Source organism: Hemibagrus wyckioides, linkage group LG05 (genome assembly GCF_019097595.1).
Source record: "Hemibagrus wyckioides isolate EC202008001 linkage group LG05, SWU_Hwy_1.0, whole genome shotgun sequence".
Taxonomy (NCBI): Eukaryota; Metazoa; Chordata; class Actinopteri; order Siluriformes; family Bagridae; genus Hemibagrus; species Hemibagrus wyckioides.
The window spans coordinates 24,870,501-24,893,601 of NC_080714.1; the positions used below are offsets into that span (position 1 = coordinate 24,870,501).

Here is a 23,101-nt window from a genome sequence, read left to right on the forward strand (position 1 = left end):
AAAGCTGGGTGCTCTTAATTATCCCGGGAACGCTCGGTGGTGGTAGTAGTGTAGGGTTCAGTGTGTTTACCATTAGTGTTAATCATCACTGTTGGGGTTCATCCTAAGAGTTCCCTATTTAGGATTAACTATTAGAAACCGCCATAAGGATTCATCATTATGGTTCACTGTAAGAGATCCCCATTAGGATTAAGCAGAAGAGTTTGCCTCTAGGATTCACCATTAAGCATCAACGTAACTCTTCACCATCAGGATTCCCCGTTATGCTTAACTGGAATGTTTCACAGTCAGCGTTCACCATTAGGGGGTTCATCATAAGGCCTCATCATAATTAATTCATGATTAGGGTTCACAGTAAGGGCTCGTCAGTACAGTTCATCCTTCAGTTTTTAGCGTTTTATAACGGTTCCTGAAAAGAAGAGCACAGAACCCAACAGCAAATTAGCGTAAACAATATCCTTATTGTCCAACGGTAAGTAATGAGTATTAGGCGTGATATCCCAGCATGCTCTTCTCTTAATCCCTTCTTAACAAGCCCTTCACTCTATCTGTACCCTTTAAACCACATTCAGCAAACACTCCATCGCCGAGTTGTTTAATTTGTAATTAACTGCCGATTGGATCTCATTAATGAAAACGAGGCAGCTGACATTAAGGGAGTCGGCCTTAAAAAATTTCTCGACGCCGCCTTTCGTGCCAGAACGTAGACAGCACTGAGGGAAGGGATTCACACCCGGGCCTGAAGATTACAGCGTGCTCGATATGACGTATAATCTCAACACAATATATGTAGCAGAATGAAAATGGGTCTAGCGGCGAAGCAGCGCTTTGGCTGGGATTAACGATAACACCAGGCGTTATCGGCCCTGTTTATATTCCGAGGAAGGCAGCGGGGTTTGTGCAGAGGGACGTTCGCCGATTAATTATTGATAAAGAACAGCAACAGGCTCTGAAAGGTCCATCATACACACTGGATATTTCACACGCTGAATATCGATCATTATTTGCCTGCCTTCTTTTTTTTTTTCTTTTTTCTTTTTTTTTTTTTTAAGTACAAACTCCTCGTTTGTTTCATTTTTCTCTCTCTTTCTCTCTCTCGCTTAACTGATTTAATAGTTATGGAAAGTATTTCCAGGAGGGATTTTAAAGATTTATTTAGCAAATTACAAAGCAGGATGGAACTAATGATCCAATCTGGCTTTTTTTCTTCTTTTTTTTTTTTTTTTTTTTAGGAAATTTGGGATGGAGCAGCTGAGTCCCATTCTTTAAAAAAAAAAAATATATAGTGGAAACTTGATGAAAAGTCCATTATGATCCATTAGTGGACTCACCTGCGCTAAATATCTATAACTCTGTTTTCATGCCGCTGTGGTTTTTAATTTTTTTCCCCCCCTCTCTACCCTTTTTCCTGCTCTTTGAATCATCTTTTTTTTTTTGTAAAAGCACTCTGAAATGGATTGGATTGGGCTGAAAAACCCTCATGTAACCCACTCGAACGCACACTAGCCTGAGTAACCATGTAGTGAAATGGCTCGTACAAATACACTCAGTCTCCTCATCATTCTCTATTTTAGTCTCTTCCCCCCCCCCTCTCCTCTGCTCTATTATCTCAGTCCTCCTGCTTTTCTTCCGATCTGTTTGTTTCGCTTTCTTCTTTTGTCGTGCTCTCTCTGCGGCTCTCTGTCTGCTGTCTCCGAGTCTTCCTCCTCCGCCGCTACCGCTAGCGCTAGTCTTCCTCCTCCGTCCTGTCACTTTATTCACTTACTCCGGCTTCGGCCTGCAGCAGCTCTGAAGCACAGCCAGACGAGTTATACACTACGGCGTGGAAAATGTAGCGCATTAGTGGCTGAAAAGAATCCCGGTTAGCCGAAGCGCCGTCAGTCAGTCATCTAGCCAGCCAGCGAGTCGTGATGCATCTCTGCGACTTTAGACCCTCGTCCTTCCCTCGTTAATTAAAGCCTCCTGTTTTTAGCTCGGATGAGTAAAACACTCGCTCGACTGGCTGATTCTCTTTAGGAAGGTTCTCCTCGGTTGTTTGGATGACGTGCGGTCGTTCATCATTTCCAGGGTTAACTCCAGCCCCGTTTTTTTTCCCCCATCCTGTGTGCAGAACTAAAGCCGATTCATTTACCCTGATAAATTGGATTCATATCGCACTCTGAGCGAGCGCTTCCCCTCCTCCCCTGCTACCTTCACTTCAGCACCTGTGCCTCCCGTGTGCCTCAGCAGGGAGTAAATCTTGCTTTTCATAACTCCCCGATATGAAAATGAGATTTATCGGTGTGCCGATGCGCCGGGCGAGCCGAATCAGCTGGCCGAGTGGAGATGGATGGCGGCGCTGCTCAGAGAGTTGCATCATTGTTAAACTCTCGGCAGTGTGGCGTGCCGCGGAACCGGGCGGCCTCGCCCCTGATTTATGACTCCTGTGCCGGCAAATTACTTTTACAGCCTCCTTGATTATTGTTCAGTGTTAAACAGATAACAGATCACACTAAATGCGCTCTAACGCACAGCTGCGGCAGAGGGCGACGCGGACGCGGCCGCAGCGGCGCGTCGTTTTCTTCCTGCGCCGGTGAAGGTCAGAAGGTGTTACGTGACCAGGTAAAGATGCCCAAAGGAGCTTTTGCTCACTAGGGTGGTGCCAGAAATGAGCCATGATTCCAGGACGAGGGCATTTTTTCCCCCTCTCAGTGGAGTGGATGCTTGTTTATTTATAGAACTTTTACAGTTGCTGGAAAGCCAAGGCCAGGTAGTTCTGCTGGTCGCTTTTGCATCGAAGTTGATTATTTTTGTTGATTATTATTTAAAAGCTGGTAAAAAGTAACTATACTACACCACAAAAACACCAAGCTGGTCAAAAACATCAAATACACATCATTATTAACTACAGATTTATAGAAATCATTGTTTATCGGTTAGCTTGGGTTAGCTAGTTAGATGACAAACTAGCTTGCTTGCTGAAAGATTGGTCAAGTAGCACCTCAGAACCTTGAGGTGAAAGAAAATTTGGGTTTGTGTGCTGAAAAATAAACATAAATGTAACAAGAACTTGGTTAAATAGTTAAAGCTAGTCTAGCTACTCCTGATTTCATTTAAAACTGTATATATACAGGGGACTTAGTAGGGTTAGATAAGATACGTTGGCTAACAAATTGGTAAAGTAGCTAGCAAACTTTGGGTAAAAGTTATAGAAAATAAACTAACAGAAATGTAACAGCAATAAGAAAAACTTTGAATGTCACACTTTAAATATGTTAACTAGTCACTGTTAGTCATTAACTAGCTAATTTTAGCCTAGCTTCTCATGATTTCATTTAAAAATCCACCCTGCTTTGTATATACAGTGGATTTGGCCGTCCTGGTTGTCCTTTACCATACAAATACAACATGCTAATCGAAATGAAAGCTTCACAGATAACGAAACATTTCCATTCCTCCCAAGATTTTTCACTCTAGCCTTCTTCGCTGAGGTAAATCTTCCAGAATCTTGCTCACATCTCTTCTGTGCTGCGCTTTATGAAAAGATCTCTGAACATTGATAATATTTCTCCTCAGTATGCTAGGCTAGTGTGGTGTTATTAGTGAAGGTGTCAATACCACTGGCTTTGATGAATGCTTCGATCAGTTCCAGCCAGACAAGGCTGTAATGATATTGAAGACGATATTCATTTACCGCTTCATCAGCGTGGTGCGGCGAGGAAAACCCGCAGCTCGTAAAAAAAAGCTGGCGAGGGACGCGGCAGCTTCGTAATGGGCTTTTTAACCTCCTTTTGTGCTGCTTTTTCCTCAGCAGCTCCTAACAGCCTCCTTCTTTCTTGTAGCACATCTGGTTTCCACTCTGTGTGTGTGTGGATCCTGCTTCCTTTTGAATAGACCACTGGCATTGTTCTCAGTCCAGTAGACTGGAAGTAATGGTTCTTCTTAAAAAAAGATGCCTGATGAATGTAAATAAGTCCAGTTTCAGTCCTATTCAGCGTGAGGTGTGTTAATGTTTCATCTCATATTCTTCCTCCATCTTTAGGGCTGCCCCCAGATCCTGCACAGCAGCGATATCCTGGTTCCGGCGGGTGTCGTTCGACCGATCACGCTACGAGCTCGGAACCTTCCTCAGCCTCAGTCGGGCCAAAAGAACTACGAGTGTGTGTTCAGCATCCAGGGCAAAATCCAGCGCGTCCCAGCCGTGAGGTTCAACAGCTCCTGCATACAGTGCCAGAACACGTCGGTAAGAACATATCACTCTCTGAGGTCTCTAAAAAGGGTCTTTAGCAGAACATGTTTGAATTATTTATTTATTTTTACTCACTGAGCCACAAAGCTTCGCCCACAAACCATATAGTCATTTAAGTGGAGTTATGACATCACTGTCACTGTGTGACATCACTTTCAAGCACATTCAACTGTTACAACTCTATGAACATTTTATTCTTATTTACAAGATTGGAAAAGGCCACTTGGGGGCGTCTCTATGAAATGATTGGCAGGAGGCCAGTCCATATTATTGTTTATTATTTCTATATAATTTTCCACATTATTTGTGCTAACAAGAAATGAGTCTCATCGACTTTCGCACTTTATAGTGTGCTAAATCATGTCTGTGAGAATGTTTTTTATGACTGTTACCAGTTAGCATAAATGGAAAAAGATGAGCCATGTGATACTTTAATTTTAATGATGCATCAGGATTTGGGATTATAAAGATTTTATAAAGAATGTTAGAAATATGTTAGAAAGGAAAAATGTCTCCCCGTTGGTATGTTTATAAGGCACGGTCACACTAGACTTTCAGCATGTGAAATTTCCAAGAAATAACGCTGCACGTATGGGCGGTGACTTGATGTTATATATGACATCACAATCCACACCATGTTGTGTCCACCTTCTCTTGGTCACCTTCTATTGTATATGTCTTCACATGCGGTAAATTTGCCAGTTCACCCTAGGCAAAATATTTCTTTTTCTTTCAGCATTTGTATTTATATAACTGGAAGTCAAAGTATAAAGTGACCATTCTTATAATATTAAAGAAATACTCAGAATAACAGCATGGAATTACAGTTATAGTTCGATTATATCCTAAGTTCTTACATTGTGTTTGGAGGCTTATTTTTCTTCATAAAAGATGGAAAACAAAGCTATATTTATATACGAGCTACATTTAGCTAAAACATGTCTGACCCTCCCCTTGTTACTGGTTAAAGTCTTTGAGTTGTATGACCTGACAGCTTACCGCTGTGATCTGGTGATATCGGACTCCCCATGCTATTGAAACAGGAAAATACTTTAAACATGTCTGTCCATCTGGGAAAGAGAAACAGAAGAAACGTTTCCTTCCACGTAGAAGGTCTCGGAAGCCCGCATTTTAGCTATTGATTGAATTTCGAGCTGGAGGTTGTGGTTTCCAGCTTGAATAGCCCGTGCCTCGTGTTTTGTAAACAGCAACGAAGGCATCAATACCACCCGCTTTCAGGATCCTCATTTTTCATCGGCATAGCCTTTCTGAGTATAGACTACGAGCCAGATGGTATTTGAACAAGTGTTGAAGGCAGACATGTATTATAGTGGTGTGTTACGTAGAGTTCACTCAGAAGCCGGCTGTCTATACAGGAGGCCTTTACACAAGATCACTAGAGAGGCACAACAAGGTTTTCTGCTGAAAATGCGGTGAAGGTGCCAAGGTGACTTTACACTCGGCTGCTGATGAACAGGGAGGGAAAAAGAGAGAAAGAAAACAAGAAAAAGAGAAAAAAGTATGACCTCAATTCCTAACAGTCGTTTCTTGATCCAAGTGAAAAATGGGGCATGCCAGGGGTCAAGACTTTTAGTCTTTTTTTGTTTTCTCCTACTCTCTCTCTCTTTCTCTTTCTCTAACTCAGTCATATTTCTCATCTTTCTCTTCACCTTTTATTTTCTTTTTCTGTTTCTCACATTTCTTTCTTCATCACTCTTTAATCCCACCCTCTCACTTCTGTCTCGCTGAGTTCTTTTCATCTCCGTCTTTGTCATCTCGGTCCTTCTTACGATCTTTCCCCTCGAATGGTTGCCATATCGACTGTCACATTCCCCCCAGGGAATCTTGTAAAATAATTAGCCGGGAGCTGGATGTGGCGCGTAATGCAGCCTGACAGGAAGGCGATAGCAGGAGTGGAGCCGGAGCGTGTGCCTTGTGCCCTTTTGACCTTTCCGAAGTCAAGGGTCACCTGTCTCATCTGTGTCTTTCGACGGGACTATTGACACGCCGTAGCCATTTAATGATGAGCCTCACGTCTATGGGCCATCGGGCACCGGGATTGATCATGGTTCTTTTGCGGGATGACATGGCGGCAAGGCTTCAGAGCAGGACATCGATTGATGTTCTCCCATCTGTTTCCATTCAGCCGCAGTTTCAACCCCCTTGGCTCGGGGTGCGCCCGTGACCTTTGACCTGCCGTCCCTTCCTCGAGTACTGCTGTGCATCTCAATCTCTATTGAGGCTTCATGGTTTTCCTTCATTGGGGTCATGTGGAAAATGGCTTGTGTTGTAATTTAGACATTTCTCCTTTCATCCATCCCTCATGGCATCTTTTACACCGACGAGTCAGATCCTCGTTCTCACAACCATTCCTAGGTATTGGAAATATCGATCCCATCCGATAGAGACGACTATCAGTGCTCCTTCACCCTGATGTATTCATAACGACCGAGAAGAATCTGCAAGACTTATAAATCAGTTAAAACCTCCACATGAGCCGTAACAGGCTGTAAATCTGAATCTGCCTTTGGCTCTGAGAAGAAACTCACATCCCCCCACATCTTCATCTTCATCTCATCCCCCTTCCCTTGATCTCTTTGTTTCTCAGCTCTCTCTTCTCAGCATAGTGTAGGGATTGTAGGGACAGCATTGTGTGGTCAGATTAATTGATACTCTGATTACCAGTGACACAGCAAACACAGATCGGATCGTCTCTTCCTCTATCCCAGACTCCCTCCCACCGTTCCTGTCTTACTTCCTTCAACCCCCCACCACCACCACAACCACCCCCTTGACCTCTGCCTCTCTTGCTTGTCATGCATCTTTGGAACTGAATGGCAATCCAACACCGGTAAAGACATGCTACAGATTACTCCCTTTCCCAAAGGGGTGTATGTCATCATGGTGTCTTCCTTCCCCCCTCATATCCACAGACTCGCACACGCTCCTACACTCATACACGCAAGGCAACGACAATCAATCACTATGTCCGTCAAGGCAAATGGCCCCGCATCTCCTCCTCCTCCTCCTTCTCAGCCGGCATGCTAGGTGACTCTGAGGCCACGGCGCCCATGCTAATGAAATTGTGAGCATCCTCAAATGGGTGACAGAGAATCAATCAGCCTTATCTTTCCACACTCATGGCTCTGGCATGACTTTATTAGATGCAGCGTTGCTTCTTTTTTTTGTCTTCCAACTCCGAACTCTTTAACCAGAGCATTATCAAAGCATCAGTCTGGTAGGATTGAGATCATACCCCAAAAAATTTAATTAAAGACAATGCTAGGAATCGTCGAAAGCTAGAGGAAGGCTTTAGTCAGTAGAGAGGGTAGTATTTTGGCAGCCTTTCCTCCTCCTGTCACGTGTCATTCATTCATTCATTCATTTATTACTTGGTAGACTTTTTGAGTTGGTGATGTTCTAGACCAGGGGTCCAGTTTGATATTTTAAATATTTTAGCAGACTGAACCAAGCACTGTATTACAGCTACTACACATGTTTAATAATAATAATGCAACAAAGTTGAGAATCTGCGCTTAAACCATCATGACTTCTCTCAGACTTTTTACATTTATTTAAACTCTCTGGTCTGATTAGTAAAGTGATGACCTGGCTTGTTCAGCATTGTTCAGCACTGAATTTCTGTATTTCGTCATGCCACATCCTCAGTGGTGGTTAATGACTCATATGAAAGTAGACACTCGGGGCTTCAAGAATTTGTAGTTCATCATGTATAGTGTAATTGCAATCTGCACAGAAAGGGTCATAGCAGCGGGAACCCGGGATCTAATATCATAATGAAATATTCTAAAATGAATTAAAAATTTGCGAACTGCAAAGAACAAAAATGTGAACAAATGAGGGATAAACATAGACTTGGGAATCGAATTGAATACAAAGTGATAATAGAACTGAAAAAGCATTCTTCTAGTTTTTAACACAAAATAGATTTTTTTAAGGGCTTTATCTGGTTCAGGTTCATGGTGGATTAATTAATGAATTAATATTATATTGGGTTTGAAGTGTCTGTTAATTTAATAAGTATTTCTGTTTGTACATAAGTTCCTAATAAATAAATAAAAAAAAATAAAAGTAATAATGATAAATAAATAAATAAACAAACAAATTGTTCATTTTTTTTCCACACAAATGTTTCTGTCTTTAAAGTAAATGGTGATATAAAACCCATTTCTGCTCTCTTAGATGCCCCAAGTGCTTGTTCATCATCATCTCAAATTTGAAGATGTTGTGTTCAACCATTAAAATTCTGACTAGAGTTATCCAACAGAGGGAAAAAGCCACGTCTCACACTGAAAGTGAGACCAGTGGAACTGTTAAAGGCTAAAGGGTTAAACATTCTTTTCTTCTCAAACACAAGTTGAAGAGATCGCAGTGGTTTATTCTCTGATTCAAATTCAATCCCAGCCTGTCTCATTAGTGAAATGTGCTAATGTGGGCTGCCACTACGCAACGGTATAACCACTTTGCATCAACCTACTCACAAAATTCAGTCCTGAGGACAAAATCAGATGTCCACCAGAGGCCTAGTCCGCCCTCTTACAGCCAGAGAGATCGCTCGTCGAGAAAAATATGAAGCCGTTTACTGATTCGGAGACGGAATGCAGGTGGGGATTTCGTTTACCAGAATATTTGAATGATCGATTTCATCACCCCTGCCAAACACTCTTAGCTAAACCTGTGTAAAATGCCGCCATTAGCCCAGAAGTTTGGTCATTTTTAAAATTCCTCAAGTTATTTCCAAAGAAACATTACACACCATATTAGTCACAAATGATTTCATTAACTGACAGCACCAGCTACTTGGCACACCTGTTTGGACTCGTACGTGTCGCTAGCTCAGTTATTTTCAAAAGGCCGCGTTTAAAAAAAAAACTGCTGAACCCCCCGAAAAGTCCCGCAGGCGCTGGTGTCGCGTTACAGCCACTTCGGGTTCCCCTGCTCATATCCTGATGCAAATGTGCTCCCTCAGGCCATGTCTCACATTGGAGCAACAGCCCATTATTTTTGACAAAAAATCAAGTTAACTTGTCCTGTGTTCTCCGTAATTTCTCCGCCTCTTTCCGCCCCTGCTCGGTCCCAGCCCTTAGACAGCTGCCTTTTCAGCTTGTCACAATACTGCCATTGTGCGACTTCAGAATTTTTTAGGCAATGAAGGACCATACTGTTACTCGCTTGGCGCGGTAGTCAGAGGTACGATTTAGATTCTGATTTAATTTCGAGCGGAGGAATCGAAGATTGAGAGATGTGTAATTAACGAGAAGCGTCGGAAGTCACTGAAGGGGAAACCAGCATATTAATAATCATTGTGGTGATGTTGACAGATTTCATTTATTACACATGTTTGGAAATAACAGGCCCAGACATAATTAAACTTCAGATCACTCAAAAATCCACAAGGGTGTACTTCAGGGGTGTGTTTTAAGGTCGTTCTGCTTTCTACAGGACGTGCTCGTAGAGCCCAACTCTTATCTTATTTTTTTCTATTCTTATTCATCTTAACCTCCTTGTTCATAATCGTTTTCTCATGTACACACTTTACACTTTCAGACACACTTCAGATCATTATGTAATCCACAAATGTACCTCAGGGTATGTATTTAACCCTGTTTTTTTTTTTTTTAATTACTTTATTCTGATCTCAATATGTCTAGGTTTCCATCAACCTTGCTTTTCTTTAATTAGAAAGAAAAAAAAATGTGAACGTGAAACATGGTCATCGATTCTAATCAGCACTTGCTTTCATAAGAGCATACCGACATTACACGTGTGTGTGATTAGAGATAACAGTCAGAGACATAATTAGATTGTAGAGCACTTAAAATCCACAAGGGTGTACCTCAGGGGTGTGTTTTAAGCCCGTTCTGTTTTCCCTGTTCGGCTATCACGGGTAATTGGATATGTTTACGTTGCCTCCGACCATGCCTGATTTGTTCTTCGTCAGTTCTGTACACCATCTTTGATTTAGAAACGTTTTCTGTGTAGTTCTGAATGCAGTGTTGCTTGGTAAATGAGACCCTGTGGAAATGTCTTGACTTGTGATTGGCCTCACTAACGAACTAACTAAGTAGAAGTCATGGTTAAAGCTAATCAGAAGGTTAGGGTTCAAGCCTGAGCAGCACCAAGCTGCCACTGTTGGGCCCTTTACCCTCTCTGATCCAGGAATGCTGTATCATGGCCAACTTCCTACGCTGTAATATACCAAAGAAAAGCGTTCTGCTGTGCTGTGATGTAAATGTGACGGATAAACAATTCTTCTTCTTCTTCTTGTCGCTTTCTCTCGGATTTATCTCAACACATGATGTGTACTGCTGACATCAGCGAAACACGGGAACCCAACCTGCATACATTAGTCTGATCAATCTCTTTTCCATGCACTCGACCTTTCAGATGCCTGACAAATGCATAAGTAGAAACATTACAAATGTTCAGGTTTACTTTCACAAGCTCTGGTGCGTTTCTTCAAGCCACTGACGGATTCTGGGTTTTTTAAAGTTCATATCCTTTTTCCCCCCACGAACAAAACATCCGAAACGAATCCAGAGTTGCAAGTGTTGGTGTTGCTAAGCACCAGTGACCCCTTAGCGACAAGCACCCGCCGTGTTACCGGGGAAATAATTAGCACAGAGGCCTTTTTCACCTCAATGCCTAAGTTATGAAGTAGCCTCTCGAGAGAGCGCCTTACAAAGAAGGCCATTACCCTCTGCACAGGGTAGTGCAGGCTTTCTGAATAAAAACACTTAAATGTTATTTTTGTCAGGCTTTTTGAACCAGCTCCCCCTCATTATTCTATTATTCTCATCAAGTGCTCAATCAGGCATTAGCGTTTTTGTGCTGCGCCATGGAGAGGAACATGCGAAGAAAGAAAAAAAAAGGAACTTTAATGTGCATCACGGTAACGTGAATGGACCCCGGGTCCAAACCAGGCTAGCGAGTTTCCAGCCGCGATTTTTCTGTTCACAAGAAATTTCATAAGCAACGGAAGCAAAGTTTTATAATTTTTTTTTTTGAGTCATTTTATCATAATATGATGACACGCAGCATTAAATGAGTGTTGTAGCAGGTGGGCTTTATGGAAATAAATTGATCGGTTAATGTAATGTTCAGTCTGCGGTACCAACCTCAAGCCTCGAGTGATTTCTGTGTATTAAGAGCCTCAGCTGTTCTGGAAAATCTAAATGAAGAAATTGCCCTGTAAGTGATATTCCAGAAAGTTCTGTTTGAGATCAGGCTAGTCCTCATGAGGAAGGAATGCTCTGGTTTGCCTTGGATCAGTGTACCTAGCTCATTTACCATGACACGAGTTCAACCGTCCTTTCTCTCTCTCTCTCTCTCTCTCTCTCTCTCTGTGTGTTTATCACTATATCCCCCCGAGTATGCCATTGTATCATTCCTTATTTCTGAAGGGGGAAATGACCTAAAACCAAATAATACTTGGGTTTGGCGTGGGCAGCCATCCTTTCTGTGTTAGTTATCATATCCCCTTCTCCTCCGCACAGTAATTAAAGACATGACGCAACACGTGGCCTAGCAAATTATATTCTATTATTGCTGGTAGAAGCCCAGTAACAAGATCGCTACGACTCTGAAATTAGGTTAGCATTAAATAACGCGCCCGGCAAAACCCATTCCCATACGTCATCTGAGCTTTGTGCTGACTCTGGCCTCGTTTGATAACTTCAATTAAACGTACAGGAAAACCTCCATCATTAAGACAGATTGATTTTCACTCCGTCACTGACGGGGAAGCAGCACCCACCAAGTCGACCCTCGAACCCTGAAACCGAGCCACGGACGGACTCTTAAAGCTAACGTCGTGGAAAGAACAAAATCCTGTTCAATGCTCAAATGTCTCGTCGCATTATTGGAATTAATTGCGATCACAAAAGCGATTCCTCACGAGTCAATATCGCTGCACGGGTTGTTCATCATCGCTGCCGATGCCGTAAACAGCAGCGCTGTATTAACTTCACTGCACTAAGTAGATTGTCGAGCACATCATTTATTAAGAGAGCGCTTTGAATAAAAAAAAAAAAAAAACAAAGCCAGCTCTTCCCACGCTCGGTTCCGTTCAAGCGCTCAGCTCCGGCGTACAAACAGGATTGTAATAAACCCACCATGATGTAGGAAATGTAATCAAAATGGCAGCGATGGCCCTCTGGATTCCTGCTGACGGTCTCCGGTGCTGATGGTGGATTTTGTTGTAGTGTTTGTCTAACCGTGTGTCTGGGCTGCTGACGGGTTCTTGAGGTGACGGAAAAAAAAGGGGTCTGTTTTGTAGGGGGTTTTTTTTATTATTTTTTTTTCTAGGCGTCGTTTACCGGTTGTTCCCAGCGAGGCTCCTGACAGATTCAGGCCAGGCTGTCTCATCACGCAGTGCTGTGATACTGTGGGAAGACAAGCCTGAGGAAAATCAATTCACTCCTGGCACAGATAAGCTGTATTGTACAGACCAACACAAAGGCCTGAGCACATTTACACTATGCGGCTAATCTCCTCCAAGCTGGCCTGTCTTCCACAGGAGAAGAGGCTATAGGCAAAGAAAACGCATCACATTACGGCCCATAATGCATTGTGGATGAGCTTTCATCACCGGCGCTTATGCATGACAACAACCTATTCTGTCTATTTATATATTTATTTATTTATTTCGGATTTCTGCAGTGCTATCATTCCTTTTCTTTCATTGTCGGATTTAAACCCAAATTGCGAATACAGTCAATACAATAGACGGCACTTTTCTTTGGATTTCTTCCCAGACTACAGGTATATTTCCTCAAGCCCAGAATCCTCCCTTAATCCTCCTTTCACGGAATCTTCAATTATTATCCCTAACTCTTAGGCCCTAGTTATTTTTCATAAGCTTCCAAGATAAGCTAACACTCTTAGCTGTTTGCAGACCCGACCTCCTCGATTGTTGGCGCTACCCAGGTCGTCCATAATTGACCCCAATTACGCCGTATGAGGAAGAACAGCTGAGTCCGACGGAGACGTGCGGCCGCTCGGGAGCCCGGTGTCAACAGGTTGAGAGAGCCTCGCTTTGGCTTTTCGTCACCTTCGGCACAACCTCACGCGCTCCACTTCCTCTCAGATATTTGGCTCAGTCGGAGCAGCTGGGAAAAACTTAAGACCAAGACACACCAAAGTTTTCTGGACTCTCCGGCTGCTAGAGAACGTTCATGATGTAGCGTTTGCCCTGTACTGATTGATTTAACCCGCACGGCTGAAGAGCCTCGGTGTAGCAGCTGACGTTTCATTCAGCCCTAATGACCGTCTAAAGGAACGGCTCGCTCCACTCGATGCTTCTGAGCTTTTTGGTTTTTGCACTAAATGGAAATTAAAGTGGTGCAGCTTCTCCACTAGTGCTCTCTAGCCCAGCGATCGGCCTTATGATCCCAGCATTTATTCAGAAACTGAAAGACTGTAAGAAAGTGTATAGCGAGGCCAGGTTTATTTAATACTCAATCCAGGAGCTCATTCTGGTTCACCCACACATTTTTTCTTTTTTATTTATTTATTTTTTCCCTCATTCCCTCTCTCTGTATGCTCATGAAGGCTGCGATCGATGGTGCTGCTCAGCGATATTCTCGCCGACTCGGTTCGCCTAAGTGCTCTCGCCGCTTTCACTAATTAAAAAGTGAGCGGTAAAACCTCCACCTTCTCCTCCTCCTCCTCCTCTGTTCTGGTCTGTATTAGAAGACAAAAAAATGGTTCTGTTTACTCCACTGCAGTCCTCAATCATACACTGTGCAACTTTGCAAAGTAATAACGTCAGACTTTGAGTCGATTTTTGCTTCTTCTTTTTTTTTTTATCAAGAAAACTCAGCCTTGTAGGAATTATATGTACGCTGACCCGAGCCCGTGACCCTGACAGGTTTGATAGAGGTGTGCTTTAGGGTTTAAGGCCAAGCTTTAATGCTTTTTTTTACGGATTATCCTTTGTGCTTTGTGTTTCGGGTCAGAATCCTGGGTCACCTTTTGATTGTAGTCAGTCAGCTAAGACGTGTCTGGCTTCTTTAGTTTTGCACTCCCATCACAAATCTTCACTTTCCATCAAAACCCAGCATCCTTTCTGACCTCACACCTCATCCAGTTCTTCAGTACTTCTTCATGTCACACAGACGTGATGTGGTTTAGGATACAGTGCGAGTGGAAGTTATAGACATGCACAAAAACTTCAGTATGAAAATTAAACGCTGTGAATTTACAGTGCAGTGGACCGACCTTGTATCTTCTGGAATCTTCATTACACATGACCAAGAACCACGATTTGATTGTGATCGATGACAGCAGATGTTTTATTTTTCCCCCCTCACACCCCATCATGTCAGATTAGCTTTTTTATTTACCACCAAGTGCCTCAGATATCTCAGATTCGGCGATTTTCTTCCATTTCTGTGACTTTATGTATTGGATGTGGGAGCTTAGTGGTTAAGGTGTTGATAGGAAGGTTGTGAGTTTGAATCCCAGGTCCACCAAGCTGCCACTGCTGGGCCCCTGAGCAAGCCCCTTATCCCTCAATTGCTCAGTTGTATAAATTGCCATAAGTTGCTTTGGATAAGGGTGTCTGCCAAATGCCGTAAATTGGCATTCGTTAGACACTAAAGTAACTTATATTTATCTTAATTAAATACAACTGAGCAGTTAAGGGTTAAAGGCCTTGCTCAAGGGCCCAGCATTGGCAGCTTTAACCACTGAGCTTCCATTTCTCTGCCTAGAGTAGCTTGTTTGGTCATGCTGGAAACCAGTTCACAGAAGTCCAATATGCATGGAGAGCCAATCAGAATGCAGCTTTCAAGATCCTGAAGCTTGTGGCCAGAAACGTACACTAAAGTCATGAAACAGCGTGAGCCTCAGCATCTGAGCTAATAGCACTGTACTGCACTGCACAGCCATCTTGAAAAACCAGTCACTTTTCTCTTAGTACAGGTTGCTATCATTCCCATCCCTAAGCCCTGCTTTGAAAAAAGTTCATACGCTGAACTGTATTGAAAAATCCAGTTATGATCATGAAATTTTTAGAATTTTGTAGCCATCAACTAATCTGCAAAATCCTTAAGTAGCTCAATACTGTCATGTAAAGCAACTATACGATGCCTGATGCATGAGGCATGGAGCAGATTTCTGGAAGAAAAAAAATATATGTATTCATTGCAGTTACTAAGATAAAATGAAGATCTACAGCGTGACCTAAACTACACACTGTTTGTGGCTAACTCATGGTATATTGTTTCCTATTTTACCTCAGGGTGTCTTTAACCTCATGCTACCCTCACTATCTGTCTATGGGAAGCATAACTGTGTATAATAATGCCTTGGAGGAGATCCTTCCACTCATGTAGCGTCTATATCGTGTCTTGTTTATCTTTATCGCAGTACTGGTATGAAGGTAACGAGATGGGGGACCTGCCTGTGGATTTCTCCATCGTCTGGGACGGAGACTTTCCCATCGACAAGCCTTCTGCTCTGAGAGGTAGGTTCCCGTTCACAAGCATTCAAACCCTTAACGGAGAAGTGTGTAACAATATAATGAATAGACAAACACCAGCAGCGTCCTGATATCAGAAAATAAACAAGACCGAGGTGAGGACAAGTTTCCTCGATTTGCTTACTCATCATGTGCAAAATCGCAAACCCAGTTGTATTTTATATCTGTTTATTTATTCTTCCGCAGGCTAGCGATTGTTATACGATTGTTGTCATTTCCGTTGTAGCCTGTAAATAATTAAATGCAACGTTGACATCCATAACAAAAAGTCAGGACCATTAATTAAGGCAATCAAATGCTAAATTTAATAGTTGCAAACAATAAAGCTGAACAAGCTCAGGCTTAGCAGATTGCTAATAAAATTTAACATCCCATTAAAAACACTGGATTTTGGTAGTGAGGTAATCAGAGCTTCACTGTCAGAGAGAGAAGAGAGAGTGTTTTTCTTTGTGGCAGCTTGAGGAGGGATGTGCTGTGGATGAAGCATGTGTTTACTTCCTACATTACATTTGCTGCCTTTGGCCTGGATCAAGACACAGGACTAGCGCTAGAACTCCTGTGGACTTTTACTGATACCTGATTTTGCACAGAACCTATTGCATATATATTTTTAGGAGAAGAACTGTCGGCAAGTGACGGCTTTATCACCACACATACATTACAGCATAGTGGAATTCTTTTCTTCACATATCCCAGCTGAGGAAGTTGTGGTCAGGGCGCAGGGGCAGCTGTGATACAGCTCACCTGGAGCATGGAGGGTTAAGGGCCTTGCTCAATTGCCCAACAGTGGAGCTTAGCAGTGCTGGTGCTTGAACCTTGATCCTTCGATCAACAACCCCCTTAACCACATGAGCTACCACTGCCTCTTATATTGCCCTTTTTTTATTCACAATAGCCATACTGTTCTGCCACCCATCCATATTCATAGATATTTTCTTTTATATTTTCTATTTAATTTTTTTTAGCATGTATAATAATAATTGTATTCAAATTTTTATTATAACTATTTTATTTTTATTCTGTTAGAACTTTTTTCTTTCTTTTTTTTACATTTTATTTTATTCTTTTATTGTCTTTTTATTTGCTTTTTATTCTACTGTAATTATTTTTATTTTATTCTCCATTAATTTTCTTTTAATTCTACTAAAACTATTTCCAATTTTATTTTATTCTCTTTTTTATTTTATTTCTACTGTGATTATTTCTTTCCTTTTTTATTCTTTTTTTTATTTTATCCTATTTCATTCTACTTGTGTCACAGATAGTCACATTTTACTTTGTCACACTGTGTATGATCATGAAGCAGAAGAAACAGATTATTTCATACTTACTTCATATTGACCACATAGGGAAAAATCATTTTTAAGACTTTTTAGAATATACACTATCATTTTTGGATCAAATATCAGATGAATCCAGATTTAGTCCCTTTTCTTTGCTGTTATAATGAGCTTCACTCTCTCTTCTGGGAAAGCTTTCCAGTAGATGTTGGATCCTGTAGGGATTAGTGATCATTTAGCTACAAGAGCATTAGTGAGATCAGACACTGATATTGTAAGAGTAAGGAGACTCCAGTTCCAGTTCATCCCAAAGGTGTTCAGTGGGGTTGAGTCAGAGTCAGAGCTCTGTGCAGGAGTTCTTCCAGTTCAACCTTCACCTCCACACCATGTCTTCATGGAGCTCAGGGGCCTTGTGCACAGAGGCTTTGTCGTGATGGAACTCTACAGCACACAGGGGCATTCTATACAAATGTGTGCTTCAAACATCGTAGCATCAGTTTGGAGAAGAAGCACATACTGGTGTGATGGTCAGGTGTCCATAGTGCTTTTTTATAGTATAGTGTATACAGTCCAATTGTTGATTATACAGCTGATTATCATGAAATGAAAAGGGTCATGCATGTAATTCTATAGGATAAAGTTCAATAGAGTTATGTGTAGAGATCTTAACCTTTCTCATTCACCCTGATTGTGGCACCTTTTGGATATTTTGTACTAAAATCATACCACATCCTTGTACCACTGCCAGATTTGTAGTCTGATTAAGGAAGAATATAACTACAGTATAAGAAAAAACGGACACACCTCCTTACCCAACTCAACCAATCAGTGCTCACTTAAAGCATCACAAATCACTCACAGGATATTCCAGGATAATGATCCTGGACTGCTAAACAAAATAAGGCTGTGTGTATTGAGATCTTTCTGATCTCAAGCCCCCTAGTGGTAGAATGTGAGAATGAAGGAAAAGTCTAAATAGATAAACAGATTTTATTTATTTATTTATTTTAAATAAGCACATTCCTGTCTTCTCTTCGACGTGTTCATGGTTTATTTAATGCTTCATTCTGCTCCAGAGGACCGAAGTAACTTTTTCCATCTATTCCGCCTCCTATAGACATGTTCTCATCTCGACAAGCATATCTTATTAATAGATGACTTCAGTGTCTATTTTTGTTTTACGGCTTCACTTCGAGGCTGGAAAGGGGAACATGTCCTTTGTCCCTGCCGTGTCGTGTAGAAATGATATTTCAGAGCGAAATGGAAAACGAGGACGGATTTATGTGATTTATTGGAGCTTTAGATCTTTTGTGTGGAGAGGAGAACGTAAGGGAGAGAGCGGATAGTCAGATATCTCAAATTTGACTATGTTATGAGGGAATAAATAGGCATGTGTGCCATCTCTGTCCAGGAAAGATGTCTTTAAATAGCAAGTAGCACAAATAGAAGACTCCAGGTAATGCAAAACAAATCAAACATCTAAGTACCGCTCAGGAAAAGACTTCAAAAGTTGTCGCTAATGCTATATAATAGTGTCTAATAAGCTAGTTAGTAAAGTTTATTGTTCTTCTCTGCTAACAAAGTGTACAATGTAGCACGTGTTGTTTACATCACCCCCAACAAAATACCAGCAAGTCACACACAGGGTCAGAGCGCAGGGTCAGCCATGATGCAGCACCCCTGGAGCAGAGTGGGTTGAGGGCCTTGCTCAAGGGCCCAACCGTGGTCGGGCTTGAACCCCGATCCTCTGGTCGACAACCCAGAGCCTTAACCAAATTCACTTCAATTCATTTTTATTCATATAGCGCTTTTAAAAATGGACACCGTCTCAGAGCAGCTTTACAGACGAAAAATGACCAAGTTTAAAAGGACTTTATATTTATCCTTAATGAGCAAGCCTGAGGCAAAGGTGACGAGGAAAAACTTGAGGAAGCTTTTTAGAAGGTTCGTATCATAAAAATAGGATCAGAATAGAATAATTTCAGCAGCAACACAATAACCACCGTTACATTTGATTTGGACGTTTGACACCAGATTAAGTAAACAGGCGCTAAGATGAGTTCTGACGAGTGTTTGATCGACCACAGATGAACGAATGCCGGGAAACTGAAAAGTATGAAAATCTGAAATCCTCCTACGGTTCTCTTGATAGAAGTGATTGGTGTGTGTGTGTGTGTGTGTGTGTGAGTGAGTGAGTGTGGTTGTAACTGGTGTGTCCAAAATCCTTGTGCACTCTGGCCTCATCCAATCAATACACACCAACTCAACCACCTGCACTTACCCCAGCATGGCTGCTTATTGCAATTACCCAGAGAGCAAGGGCCTACATGTGTGTGTGAGGCAGAGCAGCGAGCTGAGTACAGTAAATGCAGGCGTGGGCTTTGCCTTGGCTGCTTTCACCCTTACAGTTCAATTATCGACTCAGTGTGAGCTGCTGGCTCCACTCCCACTGCTGACCTGCCTTCATCCAGCCAGAAAAGTGCAACACTTTATACCTCCCTCCCTCCTCCTTTCTCTATCTCACTCTGTCCGTGTGTGTGTGTGTGTGATGGTGTTGCTGGATGTGCTCTCCACACAGCTCTCCTCTATAAGTGTGAGGCTCAGAGGGACAGCTGTGGTCTGTGTCTGAAGGCAAACAGCATGTTCGAGTGTGGCTGGTGTTTGGCAGATAAGCGCTGCCTCCTGAAGCAACACTGCCCTTCGGCCGAACACAACTGGATGCACCAGGGCCGCCGGAACATACGCTGCAGCCATCCCCACATCGCCAAGGTAACACACACACACACACACACACACTACATGTACTTATTATCCACAATAATAATAGATAAAGACCCTATGTTCACAACAAAGCACCAGGAAGACCTTCGTATTCAATAAAAGCACAGCAGATGATCAAAACAAGTGGGCGGGGCTAATTAGAGAAGCAGAGTACACAATAGCACAATAGACTCTACCATTCACAATAATAAGCATCAAAGATGTTTTTAGGTAATGTTTTTTTTCTATGCTTCATGTTTTCGGTGCTTAAAAAAATAAATTAATATCCCATCTTTCCATGTCCATCTGACGAGATCGAAAGTTTAAAGAGTTTGGCTGATGATGTCACTAATACTGCTGTAGTAACCGTGGTAACAGCACTCCAGGAACGCCGTGCAACCAATCAGATTAGTGGAAAGGAATTAAACGTTTTATCAATAAGATGTGATGCAGAACACAGCCCTACTGTATGTGTTTAAGTGTGGTCCATGGCTGTACTTTTGCACTATTGCTGACCAATCAGCTCTCTGTAGTGTTTCTAGCTCCGCCCATTGTTTCTGATTCATCTCAGATTCTTAAAATGTGGAACATTATGTCTAGTTTGTTAATCTTAGTGTCTGGGGAAATGCTCTAACGTGTGTGTGTGTGTGTGTGTGTGTGTGTGTGTGTGTGCGCAGATCCAGCCCCTGACTGGTCCTAAAGAGGGGGGCACACGGGTGACAATCGAGGGTGAGAACCTGGGGCTGCAGGTGAGAGAGATCACACACGTGCGTGTGGCCGGCGTACGCTGTAACACTGTGGCGCAGGAATACATCAGCGCTGAGAGGTGACACACACAAACACACACACACACACACACTAACACAGCTACCAGTGTCCTCAGAACATCAGTTTAATAACATCTGCCACTGAACAGCTGAACATGCTGATTAGATCAGGTCCTAGTATTCTGTTCTGTTCTCTTCAATTCTATTGTTCTATTCTCATTCTGTTATGTTCTAAATCTATTTTCTTCTCATTCTGCTCTATTCTAATTCTGTTCTATTTTATTCTGTTTTCATCATGTTCTGTCAATTCTAATTTTGTTCTATTCTCCCATTCTCTTCTATTCTTCTGTACTTTATTCTATTTTCTTTCTGTTCAATTCTAATTCTGTTCTATTCTAATTGTTTTATTCTAATTCTCTTCTATTACTGTTCTCTTCGATTTTTCTGTACTTTCTTCTATTCAATTCTATACTAATTCTATTTTATTCTATTCTCGTTCTGTTCGAATCTCATTGTTTTATTCTAATTCTCTTCTGTTCCTATTCTCTTCTATTCCTAGGTACTTTTTTCTATTTCCATTCTGTTCTGTTATAATTTTATTTTATTCTGTTCTGTTAAAATCTAATTTATAATTCTCATTGTTCTGTTCTAATTGTCTTCTGTTCCTGTTCTATTCCTCGTTACTTTATTCTATTCTCATTCCATTCTATTATAATTCTATTTTTATTCTATTCTTGTCCTGTTCACATCTGTTCTGTTCTCAGTGTTCTATTCTAATTATCATCCCTTCCTCTTCTATTCTTCTGTACTTTATTCTATTCTCATTCTGTTCTATTATAATTCTATGTTGTTCTATTTTCATTCTGTCATCTGTATTGAAACTGATGAAATGTGTAGTCTGAATGAGACGTTAGATAAAACGTGTACCAAATGAGACACAAATAACACACGTCTTTATAAGGAGGTTCTGGAATAACAATAGATCATAAGTGGAACATAATAACAGGTTGTTCTGTGGTGTTTTGCGAGTTGTATTGACTGTGTGTGTGTCAGGATCGTGTGTGACATGGAGGAGTCTCTCGTGGCGAGTACCCCAGGCGGTCCGGTGGAGCTCTGTATCGGAGACTGCAGTGCTGATTATCGTACTCAGTCGTCTCAGTCCTATGCGTTTGTGGTACGTAACACAACCATCATCTCATGTTCAGGTCTATGACATTTATGGAACATTTTGAAGTGTATTATACACTGATCAGGCATAACATTATGACCACCTGCCTAATATTGTGTTGGTCCCCCTTTTGCTGCCAAAACAGCTCTGACCCATCATGCACTGTGTATTCTGACACCTTTCTATCAGAACCAGCATTAACTTCAACAGTTTAAGCAACAGTAGCTTGTCTTCAGCCGCCCATGACCCTGTCGCCGGTTCACCACTGTTCCTTCTTTGGACCACTTTTGATAGATACTGACCACTGCAGACCGGGAACACCCCACAAGAGCTGCAGTTTTGGAGATATTCTGATCCAGTCATCTAGCCATCACAATTTGGCCCTTCGTCAAACTCAAATCCTTACGCTTGTCCATTTTTCCTGCTTCTAACACATCAACTTTGAGGAGAAAATGTTCACTTGCTGCCTAATATATCCCACCCACTAACAGGTGCCATGATGAGGAGATCATCAGTGTTATTCACTTCACCTGGCAGTAGTCATAATGTTATGGCTGATCGGTGTATTATTATTGTATAGTTATAAGCATCAGGGCTGTCAGAATTGAACTAAACTTTACATATCTAGAGACAAAAAAGAATCCAAATTGAATTCCATTACATTTTTTTTCATTGTTTTTTATATTATAGTCCGAGTTCAAACATAAGAAGATTCAGTCAAATAAAAATTATTTTTAATAATAATAATAAAGCACAGTAGAGACCCAGGAGGTTCTACTTCCAGGCATGGAGCTTGTATTGACGTGTGTATTGACTTGCATTCCTGGCTAAATGACCCTGATGAAGGAAAACGGTTCCGAATAAAATCCACGTCTTTCATGGCCTGCTTTATTTTTATTGCCGACTATTTTGTTTTAAATCTGTATTTTGTCTCATTACAGTCTAAACAGATGCTTTTCAGCATTATCGTTGGCTTTGCCTGAGTCTGAAATAGTTTTATCTGCTTTTAAGAGCTGGTTCTGTTCCGCTGTACTGTATACAGAGAGGATACAGGATGCACAGGATACTCTTATCAATAATAACAATTAATATTAAATTATTATTAGTTGAACAAGTCATTCGCATTCAAATCTGCACCCCAGTTCAGTGTGTACATGCCGTAGTATGTCCTCAACCTTCGATTTTTGCTTAACTGTGTGAGTTAGAGAGAAATGCACCATTCAGCCAATCAGGATCCCTTCCCTGGAGCTGTGGACCAATCAGATTTCACGGTTAGGGAAACAATAGGATTCTAGCTTCCTTAATCTGTTAGCCAATCAGGTCTCCCGTAGAGCTCCTGTGACTGAGCAGCTGAGGTGGAAGGAAAGTAATGTAGAAAGAGGCATGCTAAAC

At 41.7% G+C, this 23,101-nt stretch overlaps 1 protein-coding gene across 1 annotated transcript in view; it reads left to right on the top strand.

The window, feature by feature from the left end:
- plxna3 (plexin A3) overlaps nt 1-23,101 on the top strand; it is a 200,635-nt gene that overhangs the window by 142,160 nt on the left and 35,374 nt on the right. The window contains exons 10-14 of the mRNA XM_058389372.1: nt 4,022-4,222; nt 15,623-15,719; nt 19,593-19,783; nt 20,452-20,600; nt 21,595-21,715. Of these exons, the coding sequence (XP_058245355.1) occupies nt 4,022-4,222; nt 15,623-15,719; nt 19,593-19,783; nt 20,452-20,600; nt 21,595-21,715 (759 nt within the window). The remainder of the gene's footprint in view (nt 1-4,021; nt 4,223-15,622; nt 15,720-19,592; nt 19,784-20,451; nt 20,601-21,594; nt 21,716-23,101) is intronic.